The following is a 21,274-nucleotide window of genomic DNA, read 5'->3' on the forward strand; positions in this document are numbered from 1 at the left end:
TAAAAGGAGCCTCATTTACCCTCATGCTATTTTTAAATCTCGTGGTAAGTCCTCGGAATCCGTGAACGGTGACACTGGATTATATTTACTCTACATTCTGTTTAAGGCCATTGGGTGAATCCTATAGTTAACATTTCAACGCCTTATCTAATACCGCTAATCTTATGAACTTCACTGAAGTCCTATAATTAACCTTCTTATAGCTAATCTATCACCGCTAATCACTTTAAACTTCTGTGAGCTCACGTATCTGTTTTTTTACACCAAATCCAACACTACTAACAACCCTAAAACTTTTTTGACCCCAATGAACTGGACAGTAGGCTGTCCACTCCTATAGTTAACATTTATACATTAAGTTGAACACCATTAACCTCTTAAACTTCTGTGAACATTTATATATATAACTAACACTTCCATATTGAATCCAACACCACATAACTTTCTAAAGTTTGACCTCCTTGAGCTGGACAACAAGTAACCCAGAAGCAAAATTTCAAGGCATACACAAAACTCAAACCAGACTTACACAAAAATATTTATTGTCTAAAACTTGCAAGGTACTAAAATACAGTTACCATCAACATTAATATTTTCTCTTATGGATTACATATAGTATCAGCTGTCACACTTCTGCCAACTGAGTTACATACATCTTTAAATGCAATGAAACACATCCCCCCCTAATAGGAAAATTTTCATATTGGCACTTACAATAAGTCCAGGCATTCATTGTCCCCAGCGCCTGACACCAACAGTCTGTCGTTGTGTGGCGTGACAGGCTGGCTGGCCACCCCTGTTAAACACCTCACTTCTAATAAACCCACCAATATACCCATAAAATACATTCTCTCATTACATGTTCCTGTTCTTTATGTACTTCACAAAACTTGCAAATGCATGCTAACAAATCCGTGTCACTACAGAAATACTTTTTTAAATAACAGGTATATAAATTGATCACCTGGAACCTTTCAGCCTGTTAATCTGGAGTGAACCTCATTTCTGTACTCTGGTCTGGTACTGGCCTGGCAGGGGAGACACCACAGCCACACCTCCATCCTGAAGGACTGTGGAGCATGCATATATCTGGAGGTGAGGTCCCTTGGCCAGTGTTGAGGAAGCTTAGGTAGGCAGTACTGTGGGGAGTGAGGTAAGGTGCAGCCCAGGAATGTCTTGGCTACTTGTGCGAGGGACACCACTACAAGACCACTTCAGATGACTGCCTGAATCACTCATAGCTTGGGCTGGCTCCCTTCCTGTGCACAAAGTGAACTGCCAGCACTCTCATTCAGCTTGTAACTCACGGCAACACACCAGCAGAGGTGGGATAATGAATGAGTTGTCAATCACAATGAACCGTTCCTGTAACCACAATCACTGAAGATTGTGTCCTGTCTGGCAGTACAAAGGTTCATGTAAGCAATGGTCTGCTGTACACTTGCCCTTATTGCACTTCAAGATAACAAAATGTTGCTTTGCACATTTGCAACCACACCTAAACTTACTACTGCATTCACTATCACAGTACAACACACTGATCACTTGGCTTCAATTCCTTACAATTCAGTTAACATGACACATTTGAAAGCTTACATGCTTCACATTCTAACATTTCTAGGACTGACTACAAGTTTGGGTGGAGTAACTCCTTAACACTCTCTTTCTATTCTATACCAGTGTGAGGTATAGAGAAGCACACACTGACTCTACAAAATCATATTCAGGCCTGCAGCTTCATGATATTTCAGGCAGAAGCAATACTGGCCGCATAATACAGGCACATTAACCAACATTATGTATCCTGGAAACTATTACATACACTGTCTTCTTAGTAATGACTACAAACACTCGCCAAGCTTCCTTCACAGCTACAGAGTTCTAAAGCTTGCAACACCTATTGGCGCTTGGAAAACACGGTTCAGTTATCGGTGCAACAGCTCATGCAACAACGATGGTATCAACACACGTCTTTGTTGGCTATATGTACGAACAACTGTGTTCTCACTACAACACAACTTGGCAACATTGCAAAAATAGTGTGAACCTGAAGTTTCACTACAATCCATAAATTATTTTTGTGGGTTGTCATCTCAACAGAAACTGCAACTTGGCCACCAGGTCAGCAGAGGTCAAGTGGAAGTGCTGGTTTTCACAGTAAAAAAGTAAAAAAATAGTTTGTCCTGATTTGGTCTAAAAATTTGCCTTGGGAAGCTCATGACCTTTGGCTGATAACCTCAGGCTTGTGAAGGCTTTATACAAGGTGCCTCAGAGGTGTCTGTGGCTTGTGTCCCTTCTTGTACTCACCTCTCTCTCTCTCTCTTTCTATCTGTCTTTAACTCACTCACTCACTCTCACTCGCTACGTTCCTGTCACCTGCATCAGCTCTCACTTCCCACTTTGTACTATTTGTATTGTATTTTGTCCTTATGTTTCTTTTGTTAGTTATTTTACTCAAGTTTTCTTACACTCTTTAGTGAGTCTTCCTTTTTACTTTACTTTGTTTTGCCACTCAAAAGTATTATGTATAAATCTTCATTCACTTTCTACTTGTTTACATCTTCCCTGTATTGATAGTTGCCATCATCACATCCCTCTTGCTTCCCTTCATTCTTAAAAGCCTGATTCCCTTTCCTGTGTGTAGGTTATGTCTTCATTTTCTATCAAGTTATCCTTGCCTGCCATTTTCTCTCCCTGATTCAATTTATAGTGATCTCATACTTTCTGTTTTCCTCTCAACCAATATAATCTACTTAAAACTTAAGCCATTTCTTCTATTTCTCTAAAATGTCCATTAATTACAGTGACAAAGCTTGTCTATTGTTTTTTCTCTCAAATGTCATTCAATACCTTTTCTCCACTAAATGTGGCAAATAACTGGCTCCAGCGCATATAAGTGTGTCTGTATGTAAAATGAGAAGCAGTGTTATATGTTACAGTTACAGCCCTACAATCTCTCAAAATGTGTCTTCTTTTCATTTATCTTCTCTTAATCTCCCCATCTTGTGAGCTGCTATCAGGAGTAATAGTGTGTGTATGTGTGGTGCTGTCTGCCATCCCTAGCTGCACCCAAGCCTCCACTACCTGCACACACATACAAGGCTACACACAATGCACCCAATAACTGAAAACTGTCCCTTCTGGTTCCCAAGTGTTGGCAGACCAGCGGGTGATGAGGTCAGGCCTGTGTGAGTCAGTACAGAGGGACACGCCAGCCACCACACAACATACTATGTACACAAAATGACTATGTGTGGAGTGGTTGGTGTCGAATAGTGATATGCTACTAATAGTACTCATACATTGCACTCCTGTACACACACTCCTGCAACACTCACACCTACCTATATACCTCTAGTCCAACAAATATATACAGCTGAAGATATAATGCAGTACATACACAGGTGGGATGTACTATATGCAGGAGAGACCTGTACAACACAATCAAGATGAACTAAGTCATCAACTGAGGTGCCTGCTTTGTATTAGTGGTGGTCGTCACTCCACCACTGACTATTAACTTGCATTGCTTGGGTCGTCTATCACAAACAGCCAGTGCCTCACCCTTGTCTTCCATCTTCCAGCCACCATCTTTCACAGCATGATGGGAATGACTTGCTGTGCAGGTTCATAGCAAGACAAAAAGCAGTGTTTCCTTCACCTCTGCACAAATTCTGCCTACATGTTCCTTGTCAGCAATGTAAATGGCACTTGAAAGTCAGCTCACTGAACCAAGAGACAATGTGCAGATGATGATTGCCAGCCTGATATGTATAGATAGGCAGACAAGTTGCAGTTTCATCATCACCATCTTGTTTAATGTTCTTATTTTCCCTTACAGGGCTAGACAGTTTTTGAGTCTCTCCCACATTTTGCAGTCACAGATTATCTCTTTATTACTCTTTCCCATATTATCCTCCATTAGTTCCTGTTTACTGTATCTCTTCTGAAGGAAACACTGCCCCTTGTCTTCCACTGTGACTCCTTACTACATGACTAATGAGATCCAGGTGAGTGTTAACATGACTCTTGTAACCTTCTAGTTTGTGCACCGAAATGAGATCGAATTATAGAGTGACTGATTATTTTTACTGATTCCAACGCAAACTATTAATTATTTGCATCTTCACATCCATTTATGTTTTTTAATGCCCAGAATCTTGTCTTTACAACACCTTCCTTTAGTTCAATATAAATAAAGATACTATTGAAATACATATACAGTACCTTTCTTCCCCTCTAGTGCCTCTCTCTCTCTCTCTCTCTCTCTCTCTCTGATGCCAATACTCAAAACATTAACCAAACAGCAACACACTCCTCAACCTCATTATCAAACTTTAAAGAAAATGACACTCATGTTTTGGCTCAACAGATCACCAAAAACTTGCTGAGCAAAAATTACTCGGGTTTCTACAAAGCCCAAGTTGTGCCTCCCTGGACCCTTGATATCCAGGCTGTTCTGAGGTAAATAGAGGTTTGTGTGGTCATTAAAGGGAGGAGTGTGGTTGGCAGCTGCAGCATTAGCACCAGGAGCTGGGAAGTTGTTGGGAGGAAGATGATTAGATATGAATTAGTACATATTGTCTCATTCACGACTCACAGTGAAGGTACCAAGAGAAGATAAAGTGGTAGTACACTGTTGTCTACACACACACACATTGTACACACAGATACACACACATTGTACATGCACACACACATACGAGGTGTGTGGAGAAAACACTAATAATGCAATAATGACAGCAATAATAGTAAGATGTAATAAAAAGAAATTATAGTTAGTCAAACCATAAGGAATCATATCTACAGCAAGGTAAGGCAAGTGGCTACACTGAGGGGTATAGCGACACTCAACACCATCTGGCAACACCCTGGCTGCCTCCTACACCCACCTAACACTTCACTAACTCAACATGGACTGATGCAGTCAAGATAAGCGGCACCCCTGCACACACCAGCCTCCTGGGGGCTTAAAGCTGGTCAGGGGAAGCACAGGGAAAAGTTAGTGTGGCATGGGAGGAAACACCAATGCAGGTCTTGAGCTCAAAAGTTTTCCTGGCACACAGTATAAAAAAATATAAACCTTGACTGGATTCTTGCTAGTGTGTCATTGCTGTGTTGTCATTTGGCTTGTGCTGCATTGTGTTTCCCCCACCGCCTCACCACAAGTCTGTTAGTGGTACTGCCGGCTGCAACACGGCCAGCAGGGTGGTGCGGGCAGCCCGGGCCCACCAGCCATCTATCTAGCATGTCATGTATATATATGTACACAAACACCTGTAAGACTCTCAAGTGCCTGTATATCACCCTGTATACATAAATGATCTGGATACTGTACACCAAGTTTTGCCTTTGACACAGAAACACCTGATATGGTAACACCTTTAGTATATATATATACACACACACACACACACACACACACACACACACACACACACACAGACACACACACACACACATGCACACACTAGGTAGCAGTATGAGCCTGAGCACTGGGTGGCCAAGGCTATTATTCTCTCTATACATATCCCTTGACACCCTAGTGTTGGATTGGGTCACCTGAATGCCTCAAGATCATGTCAAGGTGGGTTAAAAATCTACAGCCGTGTGTGGGACGTCCCCACACACTTTGTTTCGTATTCTGTTTGTGGGTTAATAGGTACAGTAGTGGTCCACTGCTTGTGTCAAGAGCACTGATACCCAAAGTCGAAGGAAAACATAAAGCATAGAAAGAAAAAGACAGGTGAACCTTCAATGGAAATAAAAGATGGAAAGAGAAAGTAATGAAAAGGAACAGGTGAATCTTGAATAAAAACAAAAGTTAACTCTTTAAGGCATGAAGTTAAAAGACATTGTTAAAATCAACATGAAAATATATATAAAAAATTATTTTTGGAATAAAAATAGTAAAATTCAGAGACTCCAAACAATGTGGAGACCAAGACAATGAAAAGAGGCATGAAATGGAAGCAAGAAATGGAAGAATGAAGTTCTCGCCAAGTGGGACACTCATGGAGAGCAGTACATTATTTACAAGACAATAATAATATGTACCATAAAATAATATCCTATGCAAGGCAGAGTTCCCATGAGCAAAGATCTTGTACGTGGAAACACCAGTTGTGGCTTCATTTCACTCTCTGTGGCTCCTGTCAACACTTCCTTGCTCTGAGCTGCCACACCGAGACTCAGGACATCGGGCTGTCAGTGAGGGGCTCCTCCACCCTGGGAGAGGAGGGAACCAGCAGTCCTGAAGAGCCTCTGTGGCTGGTACTGTGACTGGCTGCCCTCCTGTCTGACCAGAAGCGAAGCCAAGGATTAGGAAAAATACATGCAAAAGAACTAAGCTGAACTCTTCCTTCATCAGTCTATATCCAGATGTTACTTGTTATAAGCTACTTAGATATATTAGATTTATCCTACCTTAGATGGTAATAATCAGACAAAGAATTACAAGTACCTAATACCAAATTTTTTAGTCATATGAAACTTGTCTGTAATTCAGCTTAATATCCTCACTAATTATGACTAATGCAAAATTCAATACACAAGTGAAGGTCTGTGAATATGATTACCAGTGGTTAGTAGTAAATTATACAGTGGAAATACTTTAAAATGCCCTTCATAAATTATGCAGTTTCTGATCTGAATAGTTTAAGAAATAGAAAAAAGGTCTTACTTAACCTTAATAAACAATTATCCATACCTGCTTTGGTCTATCATACTACATTTTCACACCATCCCTCTCTATGTATCTAATTCTCCATCTGCCTATCCTCCTGCACTGACCTAGAATGCTGAGGTGCCACAGGCATTCCTGATCTGCTCATAGGTGAGCCAGAAGGTGAGGGACCAGGGGCCCATGCGCAGCCAGCATGGGACGAAGCCCTTGTACAGTGCCCAGAAGCCTTCATTGCGCACTGTTTTCATCAGGCAGTCCAGTGAGTTCTTGTACAGCAGACCCCTGAGGGAGGCAGGCAGGGCGGGTGACTCAAGGCAAGTGGGACACAAGGAACTCATGTGACTCCTTATTCTCCTCACTCTGATTTCACTTGTGTTGTCACTTTAGTCAGTTAGTATGAGACATTTAAACCTTTTAAGATACTTGTGCATGTTTGATTGTAAATGCAAAGTTCATATATTTTCCAATTATCTACATGTTTCAAACAGTGATTCTGAGAAACAGTCATGTGGAAGAAGAAAACATCAAATTCTACATGTACTTTGTACTGGAGACTCATTTAAATACAATTCTTACAACAACTGAAAATACAAACCTGTGAGTATCACAAGCATGGCAAGGAATACTTTACACACAGCACCACAGATCCTACTCTCCCCAGGTGAAGCAAGTGATAATTCAGGACCCCACAAATACAACCATGAAAGTAAGGTCACTGCTACAGTCAGAAAGCTTCGCCTCTTGGACTGAGACAGTTTATGATATGTATTGAGGCTAAGTGTTCCTGAGTACCATAGAATATGAGGGTGATGCTGCCAACAAAATGTGAAGGGGATAATGGTAGTCATGGTGACGATAATGATAATGAAGATAAAGAGTCAGAATAATGCCCATGATATATATTCTACAAAGGTCTAGGTCAGTTTCAAAGGTCTTAACCAATAAATTCTTCAATGTTGATGCTCTGTGAGAAGGTGCAATAATGTTTTTATTAGGAGTAACAATGCAAACCATAATTCAACTCTTCCACTAATCATGCAAGTCACCCAACCTGCAAGACAACACTATGCACATTACAACATTCCATCAAGGAGAGAGGCAGCATGCACAACAGAATGCACTTGACCTAACACAGGTACTACGAGAAGTGTTGGGATTCAAACACCAAGCAAGGAAGTGAAATGGAAACACTAGTAACAAGATTGGTCCATCTAAAACTACAGACTCTCATAAGATCTATTTCCAAAGACCACAGAGGCACAGATTATCAAGGTTGTTTTTTTTCTAATGGCTACAGTACCCTTGTTAAACTACTAGAGAACACACTTGAAAACCCTGATAACTTACACCAGAGCCTGTTCAAAATAGTTACAAGAATAAGATGCTGAAATGTTTGAGAATACAGCCCATCATCTCATGCCAAGCTAGTACAGATCCCACGAAGGAGAGCCTGGTGCAATACAAACACTTACGATCAATCTTAGAGCACAACACAGCAAAGACTCACCTTCTGTCCCTAGTTGTCCTCCACACTCTAGCACACTCCACAGCCTTACAGTCCTTCAAGTCTTTCTGAACCTTAAGGCTGGGTGGGGTGATGACTGTATTAGTCTCATTCCAAGGTGTCACAAAGCATTCCTCTCTCTCTCATTCCAGCGTTTAACAGAACATGGAGCCTTCCTTCCTTACGCCAAGCAGATTACTGTCAGCCTTATCATACTGCAGTGTTAGGCTGACTCTGCAACACTCTCACACACCATGAGCCCATGAATGGCTGAGTTCAATGGTGAAGGAGCTGGAGGATGGGATGGATGAGAAATGAGCTGAAGGAGGATGAGATGGAGGCACAAAGCATGGGATTTTTAAGGACAAAGGAGAAAAGGGAAGTGGATTGGATATGTAGAGATTAAGAAAAAATGAGGAAGATGAAGGGAAGTGAGGAAGCTATTGGGTATGGCAAGGTCTGATGCAAGTGATGGAAAAAGGCATGATGAATAGCATACATAGGTGAGGGATATAGGAAAGCAGGAGAATGAGTATATATCTTGGTGAATGGAGTGATGATAAAGGGGACGAGGTCTTGAAAGGGAATGGATCTTAGTGGTAAGAAAGGTGACTAAAGAGAAGTAAAGAGTTTCTGGTGAATTTCATGAAGGGAATTATTTTTGAATGTTTGTGAGGATGATGGTTACTGATAATTAATTCTTGCAAGAGAATTAGTGATGTTAGTACAATTATTTTGATGAAAAAGATCAGATCTACTGATGAGTCTTGCCTTAAGGTGAAAAATATAACAAGCCTTGCTGATGAGCCCTGGTGAGGGAAGTGGCTTGTAGTGATGCATTGTGGTGAGACGAATGTATTCTGGTGATGCTATGTACATATGTTGTGTTTGTGAAATGAGGATCTTGGTGATGTGTCTGATAAGAGGAACATATATGAGTATGTACAAAGTTATCTTTATGAAGTCATGATCTTGGTGATGTCTGACAAGGGGAAAAATGCATCTTGGTGAAATGACAAAGCTACACGAACAGACCAACTTGCATGAGTACTGTAAGTGTCTTTATGAAGCATTACAGTCTTGGTGATGTGATAAGGGGAAAAATGCATCTTGGTGAAATGACAAAGCTACACTAACAGACTCTTGCATGAGATGTGTGCAGCAATAAGCCAACATCACAGTTCCTGATGTAATGTGCAGCTGTCATACACTCACACCTCGTCTTGGGTGAGTGAGTGCACAATGATCACAGCCAAGGTTAAGTCAGCACCATGAGTGACAATGTGCATGACAATGAGATCAAACCACCACATCCTTCACCACCACCACCATTGCCACCACCATGGCTGCCAGCACCTCCAGTACTCACCTTTGCTTGTGGTCAACTGGCTGGTTCATGATTCTGGCCTTGATTACGTCTGCCGGGCAGCCAAGAATAGCTGAGACCAGGCCTGAGAGAGCACTGCAAGATGGGGCCACTCTAAGCCACTGCCTGATGCCTCCCTACTAACGTGCAAGGCGAGGCACAAGGATCTACATGGGCACCTCCTGGCTGACTGTCAGAGCCTCACATGTAGCAGGACACTAAGGTATATATTATGATCTCCTTGTCTCATACTTCTCACACTCAGTTAGGATATATAAGGGAGTATATGAGTGATGAGGTACCTTTACAATCACTTACTCCCTTGTTTCATTGATAGACTGATTGATACTGAGTGTGAGTGAGAAATGTATGCATTCACTCACTTACTTTTGAATGTACAAGAGTGCAAATGAAAGTGAGTGAGTGCATATATGACTGTGAGGTGGAGACTGACTACAGTAGCCTGGTGGTGCCCTCCCTTGTCCACATACTGTACAAAGATACATACATACATACATATACAGGGAGGGAAGCGATGGAAGGCTAAGACACAATGAGAGGCAAATGCTCCAGGTTTCATTTAGTGGCAAGCACACTAATAAACAATTCCCAATCATCTTTTAGCAAGAACTGAAGGAAATACATAAATTTCCCACTAGAACACACACAAAGAGACCCAATTATGTGTTTTATCCTCAATTTCTTTAGTTATCATTAGTTACTCAGTCCCTGCCGCTCAGTGCCTTAGCAAGACTTCCATAGCACTTCCCCACTACATGAACAGCTACAAGAGCAGGGCAGGCAGCTCCTCCTCCCCTCCTGTGCCTGCAGCAAGTGGGGTGAGTGCAGGGACACCCACCTGGCCCGGACATCTGTGGGCTGGTTCATGACCCGTGTCTTCACTACATCCAGTGGCGTGCCCAGAGAAGCACCAATCAGCCCCGAGCAAGCACTGCAATAACAATGTGCTGGTGCTCTCTTGCCATCTTTCATCCTCTCTCTCTCTGGTATCATTCAATCTCAATGTTATGGCACCTAAATCTCTCTCTCTCTCTCTCTCTCTCTCTCTCTCTCTCTCTCTCTCTCTCTCTCTCTCTCTCTCTCTCTCTCTCTCAAACAACTGTTGCATACAAATAAGTGCCACCTGAAAATGAGAACACTATTTTGTTCCTCGAAGGTAAATTTTGTTAAAAGAAAAACTGAAAGGATCATTGAAATTTTGGATAAAAGATAAAAAGAATTAGCTTCTGAAAAGAAACAGAAAAAAGACAAACTAAATATTACCTAGAAGAGAAAAGCAAAAGATTAGCAACACAGAAAAATCCTTGTGTTCCATAAGAATAAAAGGAATACAGCAGTAGACTTGGTAAAAGAAGTAAATGCATATGATAGCCAGATGTACAAATCAATAAGGATCTGGATGCTAGAGGACAACTCTGTATAAAATCAGGTTGGGTGGGACAGGAACAGTGCACTGAGAGGGAAGCGAGTGTGCAACAGTGGGATGCATGGAGTCTCCTCTGCTATGGCTGCTCACATCAAGGAATTCAAAGTAATGGGGTTGAGAAAAGAACAGAATAGGTTTAGCATAATAAAGCATTAGACAATAAATTGAAGAGATATATTAAGAAAGGATATGGTAATAAAAATATTTAGGAAATTGATCTACAAAAGAAAAGAAGGGCAAATGGGCATAGTAAGAGTACTAGATCAAAATTGATAAAAGACATAATGAAAAATGCTAATCAAAACTGTTAGATAATTTAAAAACATGAAAAAAATGACACCTTTCACAGTGAGCATTACTCAGGACATGAGACACTAACACACTTTTATATAAAGTCTGAGCTTACTTAATGAATTCAATTCAATTCAATTCAATTCACACCATCTCATTATAAATTATATGCAAAGAAGTGGTAAATATTAAAAATATCTTGCAATTTATTAATGAGTTAAGTTCTTTAAAAAAAAACATCTTTGAATAAATATCCATAAATAATGATCAACAATAGATTTTGAGTTTTTCCATTTGATGCATTTCTGACACTTGCAATTTCTTTTTATCTTTATAGAAGTAAGTTCTGCACTGCAATTTAGCACAAAGGGGAATATGATTTCATTTGTAACTTTAAAAATTTGTATACTGAATGTTCATATATCAAAATTCACCAGCATCTTTCAAAATGGGGAATCTTGACAAATAAATGGAGATCTCTGATGAGTAAAGCAAAATTCCTCTTGTATCTTTTAAAATGTAGACCTCTCATGAATAAAGCAAAATTCCTGTGTATCTTCAGAAACAGAATTCACACAACACAAAGATCAGAACCTTCCCTGAGCACTAGAGTCACACAAGCATACCTGGAGAGTGCATGTGTCCAGTAGCTGTCAGAGAGCCCCCAGCTGCCCATGAAGTAACGCTTGACCGAGTCATAGGTGGTGAGGTCACCCAGGTTGACGAAGGCAGAGCGGTACACGTTGGGCATGCACCCCTTCCACAGTCCCCGCAGCCCCCCAGCAGCGTAGATCTTGACGAACGCCTCGCTAGCACTGTGAATCCTGGAAGGGGAAGAGAAGGGTGTAGGTGTGTGCATGTGGAGATTGTCATATGAGGGTTGTGCTATTTCCCTCTCTCTCTCTCTTTCTCTTTAATGTGATGTTATTGTTGAAAACCTTCCCTAAAAACATCAATTCATCAAAGTATACATCAACAAGTTAATGAATCAATCTATGTGCTTTCTTTTCTTACCATATTCTACTACACACACACACAGACAATCTCTCTCTCTCTCTCTCTCTCTCTCTCTCTCTCTCTCTCTCTCTCTGTGGCCTCACCTTGGCGGCTTGCCCTCAAACCTCCTCCGGCCTTCCATCTGCATCTGCACCTTGATGAGATCCGCTGGGGAAGCAAGGAACTGTGCTATGCCGCCCACCAGGATGCCTCCCACGATGGCCTGCCTGTGGGGTAGCAAGGCTGGGTGAGGGGCAGGCAAGAAGGGATGAATGGAGAAATGAGTGAAGGAAGGCAGTGATAGGTGAGAAGGAGTGTTACAAAGGGATGATAATGATGAGTGAAGAAATAGGTGGAGCAAGGTTGGGTGAGGAGCAGGTGGGGAAGGATGAGTGGAGATATGAGTGAAGGATGAAAGGATGTGTAAAATTCTGACCATCACCTGTGTGGAAAACTAGGAAAGAAAAATTATATAAATTGTGCATGTTTCTAAAAGTCTACCACACACTTCCGTACACTGATATTCATAGGGGTTATGTGGCACAATGAGATGCATATATGTACGGTGATAGACAAGTACAGAGGCCAGCTGTGAGAAGGACAAAGACACACTGATACCAAAACAGACATAAGGGGATTGATTCCTAACATTGGATGGATAAAATGAAAGTGAGAAAATAATGATAAAAAAAAATAAAATAACTGAGATGATGATTTAAAGAGGGGTCAGCAGTGAGAAGGAAAGACATAATGATACCAAGACAGACATGCAGAGATTCAAACAATGGATTGCTGAATGAAAGAAAACAAGAAAATAATAAAAGAGAGAGAGGAAAAAAAACACTGAGACAGATTTAAAGGAGACAAGAAACATCCATAAAGAAAAACAAATGGAAATGAGAGAATGGAAAGAAATAGAAAGAGAGAGACTATTCTTGTTGTGAGAGGGTGAAAATATATATAACGTGAGAGAGAAAGAAAGAGAGAGAGTGATGACAGGCAAGGAAGTGCAGGAGATATGGAAACATGATGGAAAGATGGAAGGAAAGAATGGTTATTTAAAGGAGGAGGAAGAGATGGAGAGAAGAATGAAAAATGAATGAGTAAAAAAGAATCTATGACACACAAACACACACATAGACAGAATATAACTCTTAACTTATATTAATTCATACTTCTAATAAATCCCATCTCATCCCAATAATAGTTTAAGTGTAAGTAAATAAGATAAGATAAAACATTGAAAAATACATAATGATTAGCCTCCAAGCTCAGAAATATTAATAATAAATATATATAATAATTAATATATATAATAACTACTCCTGTGGCAGAGGAATATAAAGAAAATAATAAAAAATGCTTGGCAGTTATTCTTCACATTCAGAAAAGTAGATAAAACAATAGAAATAACTAATAAACTTATCTATTCGAGCAAGAAAAGAAAAAATGCTGAAAATATCTAATTTCTCACACACATACACACCCTACCACATCACATCCCATTACACCTTCAGACTTTAACCATCTCCCCATCACACCTTCATTTCCTTCATCATGTCCAAACACACACACCACAGCCTGGCCTAAGCACAACCAAGAAAGAGTCCCACAAACATCACACACACACACACACACACACACACACACACACACACACACACACACACACACACACACACACACACACACACAGACACAGACACACACACACACACACACACACACACACACAAAAAGGGTCTTGATCTACCTGCCAAAATTTTGAAGGTTCTTTTGAAACACACACACACACACACACACACACACACACACACACACACAAAAAGGGTCTTGATCTACCTGCCAAAATTTTGAAGGTTCTTTTGAAACACACACACACACACACACACACACACACACACACACACACATACACACCTATCCCATCCCATCACACCCCAAGACTCCATTCCTTCCTGTCTAGTCGTAAATCACACATACAACCATTCTATACCATCTCTTCTTCCTTTCTAAGCCTAAGTACAACCCAGAGAGTCCTTCAAATAGAGGAGCTGCATACCAGACGGGCCTCGTACCATCGGGCCGGGTGGTGAACAGGTGGTCCCGAACCTTCTCATACAGCACCATCCGTGTGCCTGAGTAGATCAGGTGCCTGTGGATGGGGACAGAGAGAAAGGGGATTAAATATGTTAGTTAAGGCAAAATCAGATAACTGCGGGTGGAGATTGAGTGAAAGAGTGAAATTAGGTGGATGGAGTGTATATTTTCAGTGAGTCTGCTTCTTTCTTACGTATAGAGAAGGGAAAGAGGGGAAGGAAATGAGAGAGAGAGAGAAGGTTAAAGGGATATTATTTCAGAGAATGAGAGAGTGAAAGGAGTAAAATGCTAGGTTTGGGAAGAGGGAAAGTGGGAAGGAAGGCAAGTTAAAGGGATGTTATTTCAATTAATTTACTTCTTTCTTATGTAAAGGGATGGGAAAGAAGGAAAGAGAGGGATATAAGACAGGTTAAAGAGTGTGATATTTTAACAAATACTTAATAATTTGCTTTCTTGAGAGAGAGAGAGAGAGAGAGAGAGAGAGAGAGAGAGAGAGAGAGAGAGAGAGAGAGAGAGAGAGAGAGAGAGAGAGAGAGAGAGAGAGAGAGAGAGAGAGAGAGAGAGAGAGAGAGAGAGAGAGAGAGAGAATATCAATCCAAAAAACTAATTTAACAAAATCACATCAGTACAACTAATTAATAAAAGAAAGAACAGAGGCATCTAAGACAACACAAACACAATGACACCAAGTAACCAGGCACAGAGAACACCAGGCAGAGGAGCACCACCCACCTGTATACTGCTGGCGTGACACCCTGCCATAGTTTGAGCAGTCCCTCCTCCTGCACGATGCCAACACCCGTCCTTGCCAGCCCTCGGTAAGGCACCTGAGGGAGGAGACAAGATAAGACACACACATACATGTTAACAGGTTCTCACATAGAGTGGTGGATGAATGGAAAAGACTCAGTAATCAGGCTGCCAATGCTGAGTCATAAGGGAACTTTAAAAGAAGGTTAGACAAGTTTATGGATGGGCAGGAGTAATAGTTAAGCATGTTTCATATAGGGATTGCCATGTGTAGGCCTGATGGCTTCTTGTAACTTACTTTATTTTTTTGTTCTTATGTCCTTAAGAACTTTGTGTGCAGAAGAGGAGTGAGGCAGTATGTTAGGAGAGGTGAGAGAAGGATGGATGAGGAAGGATAGATGAAGGAAAAAGATTAGGGAGGGAAAAAAAATGTAGAAGGAAAGATGAGGTAAGGAAACATGAGAAGGGAGAGATAAGGAAGGGGAAGATGAAAGGAGAGATTTTGAAGGGAGAGATTTGGAAGGATAAGAAAGAGTGGAAAAGATGAGAAGGGATGAAGAAAGCAATGACAAGGAAGAAGATGAGAGAGAAAAACAAAGCAAAAACTGACATTCTGGCTGTGCAGTAACATCACATCACAGATAAAGAACACAATCTTAACACACAGCCAATGAAGAGTTGAGTCAATCTGAGAGTGAATGCATGCATGAGTCGTCAGCTCTGAGTACTCACAGTGGCCACTCCATTGCCATTGAGTCCCTTCTCCCCCTGTATCTGCAGCCGAGTCTTGGTCAGGTCCAGCGGGTACGTGACTGTGGGAGGAGATTAAGAATAAGCTCAAATAAGAATAACACTAGAGCAACTTGATATGAGTTAGGTGTGAAGTTGAGTTTAAAAAATTATACATGAGGTTGTTCTTATAGCTATAAACTTTGGTAAAAAAAATCAATAAAAGAAAAATAAATAAACAAAATGAGTATATATATATATATATATATATATATATATATATATATATATATATATATATATATATATATATATATATATATATATATATATATATATATATATATATATATATATATATATATATATATATATAAGAAGGAGGGTCAGGTATACCAGTTACCCACCCATCCATTACAGGTTTCTATGCTTGACTAACAGCAGGTGTCCCTTTACAATACCAGATATGCTAAATTCAATCTTATTTAATCTATCTGCTTCTTTGTGTGTGTGTGTGTGTGTGTGTGTGTGTGTGTGTGTGTGTGTGTGTGTGTGTGTGTGTGTGTGTGTGTTAAGGAGGCTGGTGAAGGACTAAAAAATTCAAAAAAACGTTTGTTAAATTAATTTTTTTTAGATGAATAGGATGTCTTCCATTTATCTATTTTATGTAAAAGGGGCACTGGGATAGGGAATAAAAACACTAAGATGCCTAACTAAAAATAAAATAATATAATAAAAAAAAATAATAAAAGCATAAATAGTGTTTAAATATTAAAACACAAGTGTCTTAACAGATGGCTAGCCAAAGTCTTTGCAATGAAGCAAGTGTCCCATAACTTAATCAGATTTTTACATTACAAATTCATCAAACATGTGTCCTAAGATTAACTGTCCAGCAAGTATCCTAATAAAATAAATAAATAAATAAATGAAAAGATACCAATGCTTCCAAGTGACATTATCATCATCATCATCACAAGGGAGAGAATAAACACAGTGCTTGACCCAATATACTGAAATGACACTGATACCTGAGTGGAAGAGCAAATACTATACATACTGGTGTTCTATACGTGTGTGTACCTGTTCTGTCTCTTCAGTCTGTGACCCAATATACCGAGATGACATTGATATCTGAGTGGAAGAGCAAATACTATACATACTGGTGTTCTATATGTGTGTGTACTTGTTCTGTATTTTCAGTCCGTGCACTATCTCGCATCAAAAGCTTCAATCTACCACTGAGGAAAATATTAAACTATGCCATCAGTTTATTATTATTATTATTATTATCACTGCTATTATTATGACTCATATATACTGAAACTTAAAGGATATAATACCAATACCTCAGATATTCTTTCCCCCTAACTTGTGGAAACCTTAGAATGTCAAGGCACCCTAGACGTGAACAAAAAATAACACCACACAGCCCTACCTCCTTACAGACACACACACACACACACACACACACACACACACACACACACACACACACACACACACACACACACACACACACACACAAAAGTTAATAATGAGGGAGGGAAGAAGGAAAGGAAGATTTGATTATGTTGTTCAAAGCAATATGGGGTTAGTTTTTGGCCAGGTATGATGGAAGAACAAGGAAAAATGAGTGCAAATTGAAAGAAAAAGATGCCTGAACTGTGTCAAATAACTAATTTTCATAAATAGAAGAATTGATAATTGGAAATTAACTTAATACAAAGGTAGTATTGGGAAAAAGCATTCATGATTTTCAGAATAAGTTTGGTAATAGTAGATAAGAAGACAGCACAGCACAAACTTGACTTATATCCTGTATTTTAGAGCTAAATAAAATGCACTTAGGTAAGCACACACACACACACACACACACACACACACACACACACACACACACACACACACACACACACAAACACAGCTCTACCAAAATGTCTAAATAATAAATAAGAGAGACCACTGCCAAGGAGTGAATGCTGGCAGGACACTTGAGACAGCTAAACACAAAGACTGACAAGACTACAAGTGCCCAACAAAGTGGATTCTGGTCAGCCTTTAGCATCTAGTCCCCCACAAAAATTGATAAATAAATAAATAAATAAATAAATAAACAAATAAATAGATAAATAAAATAACTTCATAAATAACTGAACAAATAACATGCAAAAAAAGGAATAAAAAAGTTGTGTACTAACCCATCTCTGCCGTGGTGGCCGCACAACATGATAGGATGTATTTGAACCAGGCAGAGTCAGCATAGTGTTTGGGTGGAGGGATGACTCCCCTCTGGGCCACCACCATCCTGTAGAAGCCAGCAGGACGAGTAGCAGGAGCAGGAGCAGCAGGAGGCCATGGAGGAAGGGAAGGAGGAGTGATACAATGTTAGTGATTATTTGTGAAACTTGTTTGGTTTAAAGGATGTTTGTTCAAGGTAAAGTGCTTGTTTTTTCTCATTTTTCTGTCCTTTTATCATTGTCATGCATCCAAAAATAGTGGTATCTTATCAGTGATTGCCAGAGTTTAAGGTTATGTAATGTGGCGTCACCCTTACCCAGTGTGATGTGATGCCGGGATCACCTATCACTACCCTCACCCTGCTGCTTCACACTCCTATCCTGTCCCCTTCTCTCAGTGTGTTGTGATGGCAGAGAGGTCAGCCATCACTACCCTCACCCTGCTGCTTTCCACCCTGCCCCCTTCCCTCAGTGTGTTGTGATGGCAGAGAGGTCACCCCATCACTACTCTCACATTGCTGCTTTACACTCCCATCCTGTCCCCTTCCCTCACTGTGTTGTGATGGCATAGGGGTCAGCCATCACCACCCTCATCCTACACCTTCTGATATTCTAAAGTACAAATAGTTACTGACTCATTTTCAATTATTAAATGAGAATATAATTTGATTTTTAATACTCAAAGGTATCACATAAAAGATCTCAGCACACACACACACACACACACACACACACACTTATCAAGGCTTATTTCTCAGTTATTTAGTTTTGGTAAGAAAAAATAAAGGAAGATAAAACACTGAATGTCCTTCACCTTTGATTCTTTGTGTCTGTGTGTGTGTGTGTATGCTACCTGATAACCTGATAAACTCTCTCTCTCTCTCTCTCTCTCTCTTTCTCTCTCTCTCTCTCTCTGCTATCTCTTACTGATGATGTAACTCTCAAAGGAGGTTACGGGAGTGATGAAGAGGTAATGTGTAGGGAACGAGATGAGACATAACGGGTGAAAATATGAACTTGAGACTGCCTTAGTATATTAATTTTGTGAGGGAATATTTCTGACTCAAATATGATGCCTTTTTAAAATCATGATCTACTGAATGGAGGAATAAGCTGTGAAATTAATGGAATAATCTAAACCTAGCTTACCACTCAGATGAAAATGCTAATGTTACTTCTGAGAGATTTTAATGGATGGATAACCTATGGAAATACAGGAATAGGAAATAAGGGCATAACTTACTGATGAAGAAAGAGAAGGAAGAGGAAGAGCAAGCCAGAAAACTAATGTAGGTGGTAGTATAGATGGAGAAATGGGAGAAATGGGAAATGGGAAAAGAGTTGTGGTGAAGAAAGAGGAAATATGAAAAAAAAAAAAAGAAAGAAGAAAGGAGATTGAAGAAGTGAGAGAGAGAGAGAGAGAGAGAGAGAGAGAGAGAGAGAGAGAGAGAGAGAGAGAGAGAGAGAGAGAGAGAGAGAGAGAGAGAGAGAGAGAGAGAGAGAGAGAGAGAGAGAGAGTCATGTTAATCCTTCTCTCCTCCCTATCATTACTGTGACAAAATCTGAGTCAGTGTTAGTGCCACTACATATCTACCTGTAATTAACACCTCGGAAAAATAAATAAATAAATAAAAATAATGATGTGCACTTTATCACACCTGACCTCCATTAGCCATCACTTGTGCTGGAAAATATTTGCTAACTGATGTTTAATGTTTTATCTTTGGCTTCTCAAGTGTGTGTGTGTGTGTGTGTGTGTGTGTGTGTGTGTGTGTGTGTGATATGCAATCTTGGCCATCTTCCTCCCCTATGATGAATATATAAACTGTACACTACTATCAATAATTCATAAACACACACACACACATACACACACACACCTGGTATCAGCTGCCATCACAGATAACACAGTACACATTTCCGTCCATCTAACACATTTCCAACAATGTAACATGACACAAATACACAGGAACATCACAAAGAAACACAATGTGACATACACAAAAACATTTACAATTAGGCAATAAAAGCACACATTGTCATTTAGTACAAAAATCAACAAATAATGCACAATAAAAATATGTATAAAACTGTGGAAATAAATAAAGGTTATACTCACTCCTCACTTATTATAACCCATGAACATAATAAATAAAAATATGAGCAACCTCCATTAGAAAACCCACTTCCCTCAAAACAGCATGAGCCATCCCCTTTAATCCTCATGAAACACGCAAGAGTATCACATTCCTTATCATCTAGCTCACCAATTAGTTCTTTACTCACTCCTTGCCCTCTTCCACTTCTCACTTCCTTCACCTTCCTCCTACCTAATCAATCCATAGCTTCCTTCTCTTCCAAACTCCTTCCTAAACTTTTCCCTTTCTCTGTTACCCACAAGCTCCCTTATTTCATCTCCCTTCCCTTACATGCCTCTCTAACTCCTTCTTAAACTTTTTCAACCCTCTCAATTACCCAAACTTTATCCTGGAGTCTTTCAAACTCCTTTATTTCATCTCCCTTCTCTTTACACTCCTTCTGTCCATACCTTCCTTCTATTCAGTCCTTCCCAAACATTTTCATTACTTTCAGTTATCCACACTTCACCCTTCCTTATTTAATTTCCTATCTCCTAAACTACCTTCTATCCATATATTCTTGCTATTCAGTTCTTCCTAAGCCTTCTTCAATCCTCTCAGTTACCTATACTTGGCACTTAAATCCTTCAAGCACCTTTATATTTCACCTTTCCCTTACAATCATTCTTCTGACCACATCTCATCTTCCTTGGAGTCTTTCAAGCTTTATTTAATCTTCCTTCCCTTACAACTTTTCTGTTCACATCTTCCTTCTGCTCCAAAATCCTTCCAACTGTTACATTTTTTCCCCCTTTCAGTTACCCAAAGTTGGCTTTACAATCTTTCAAACTTTCTTATTTTAGCTCCCTTCCCTTACAGCCTTCTCTCCACACTTCCCCTCCATCCCAAGTCCCCCTAACCCTTCCCCACACTTGTAGTTATTGTTATTATCATTAGAGTTAACAAAAGGGTCACCAAGGGAAAGTTATGGGGGATTAAAATAGATCCGAGTGGAGTTCTCCCCAAAAATTAGCAGCAATGGATGGAGGAAATTAACCCCTAAAAATATGGTTCTTTCTTAGCCACTC

The 21,274-nt window shown here is 40.0% G+C and overlaps 1 protein-coding gene across 10 annotated transcripts in view; it reads right to left on the minus strand.

The window, feature by feature from the left end:
- Nucleotides 1-520: 520 nt before the first annotated feature.
- Nucleotides 521-21,274, minus strand: part of LOC135104755 (mitochondrial uncoupling protein 4-like) — a 68,782-nt gene continuing 48,028 nt past the window's right edge. For 6 of the 10 annotated variants that reach the window (XM_064012329.1, XM_064012331.1, XM_064012327.1 and 3 more), the window contains 10 exons: nucleotides 18,070-18,176; nucleotides 15,872-15,951; nucleotides 15,122-15,216; nucleotides 14,352-14,444; nucleotides 12,394-12,516; nucleotides 11,920-12,117; nucleotides 9,559-9,651; nucleotides 8,193-8,270; nucleotides 6,793-6,967; nucleotides 521-6,294 (listed from right to left, as the gene is read on the minus strand). In XM_064012329.1, coding sequence (XP_063868399.1) covers nucleotides 6,793-6,967; nucleotides 8,193-8,270; nucleotides 9,559-9,651; nucleotides 11,920-12,117; nucleotides 12,394-12,516; nucleotides 14,352-14,444; nucleotides 15,122-15,216; nucleotides 15,872-15,951; nucleotides 18,070-18,176 — 1,042 coding nt within the window. In that variant the 3' untranslated portion in view covers nucleotides 521-6,294. The other 4 variants (XM_064012326.1, XM_064012333.1, XM_064012332.1 and 1 more) reach the window with 4 other exon arrangements.

The sequence above is a fragment of the Scylla paramamosain genome, chromosome 11 (assembly GCF_035594125.1).
Source record: "Scylla paramamosain isolate STU-SP2022 chromosome 11, ASM3559412v1, whole genome shotgun sequence".
NCBI lineage: Eukaryota > Metazoa > Arthropoda > Malacostraca > Decapoda > Portunidae > Scylla > Scylla paramamosain.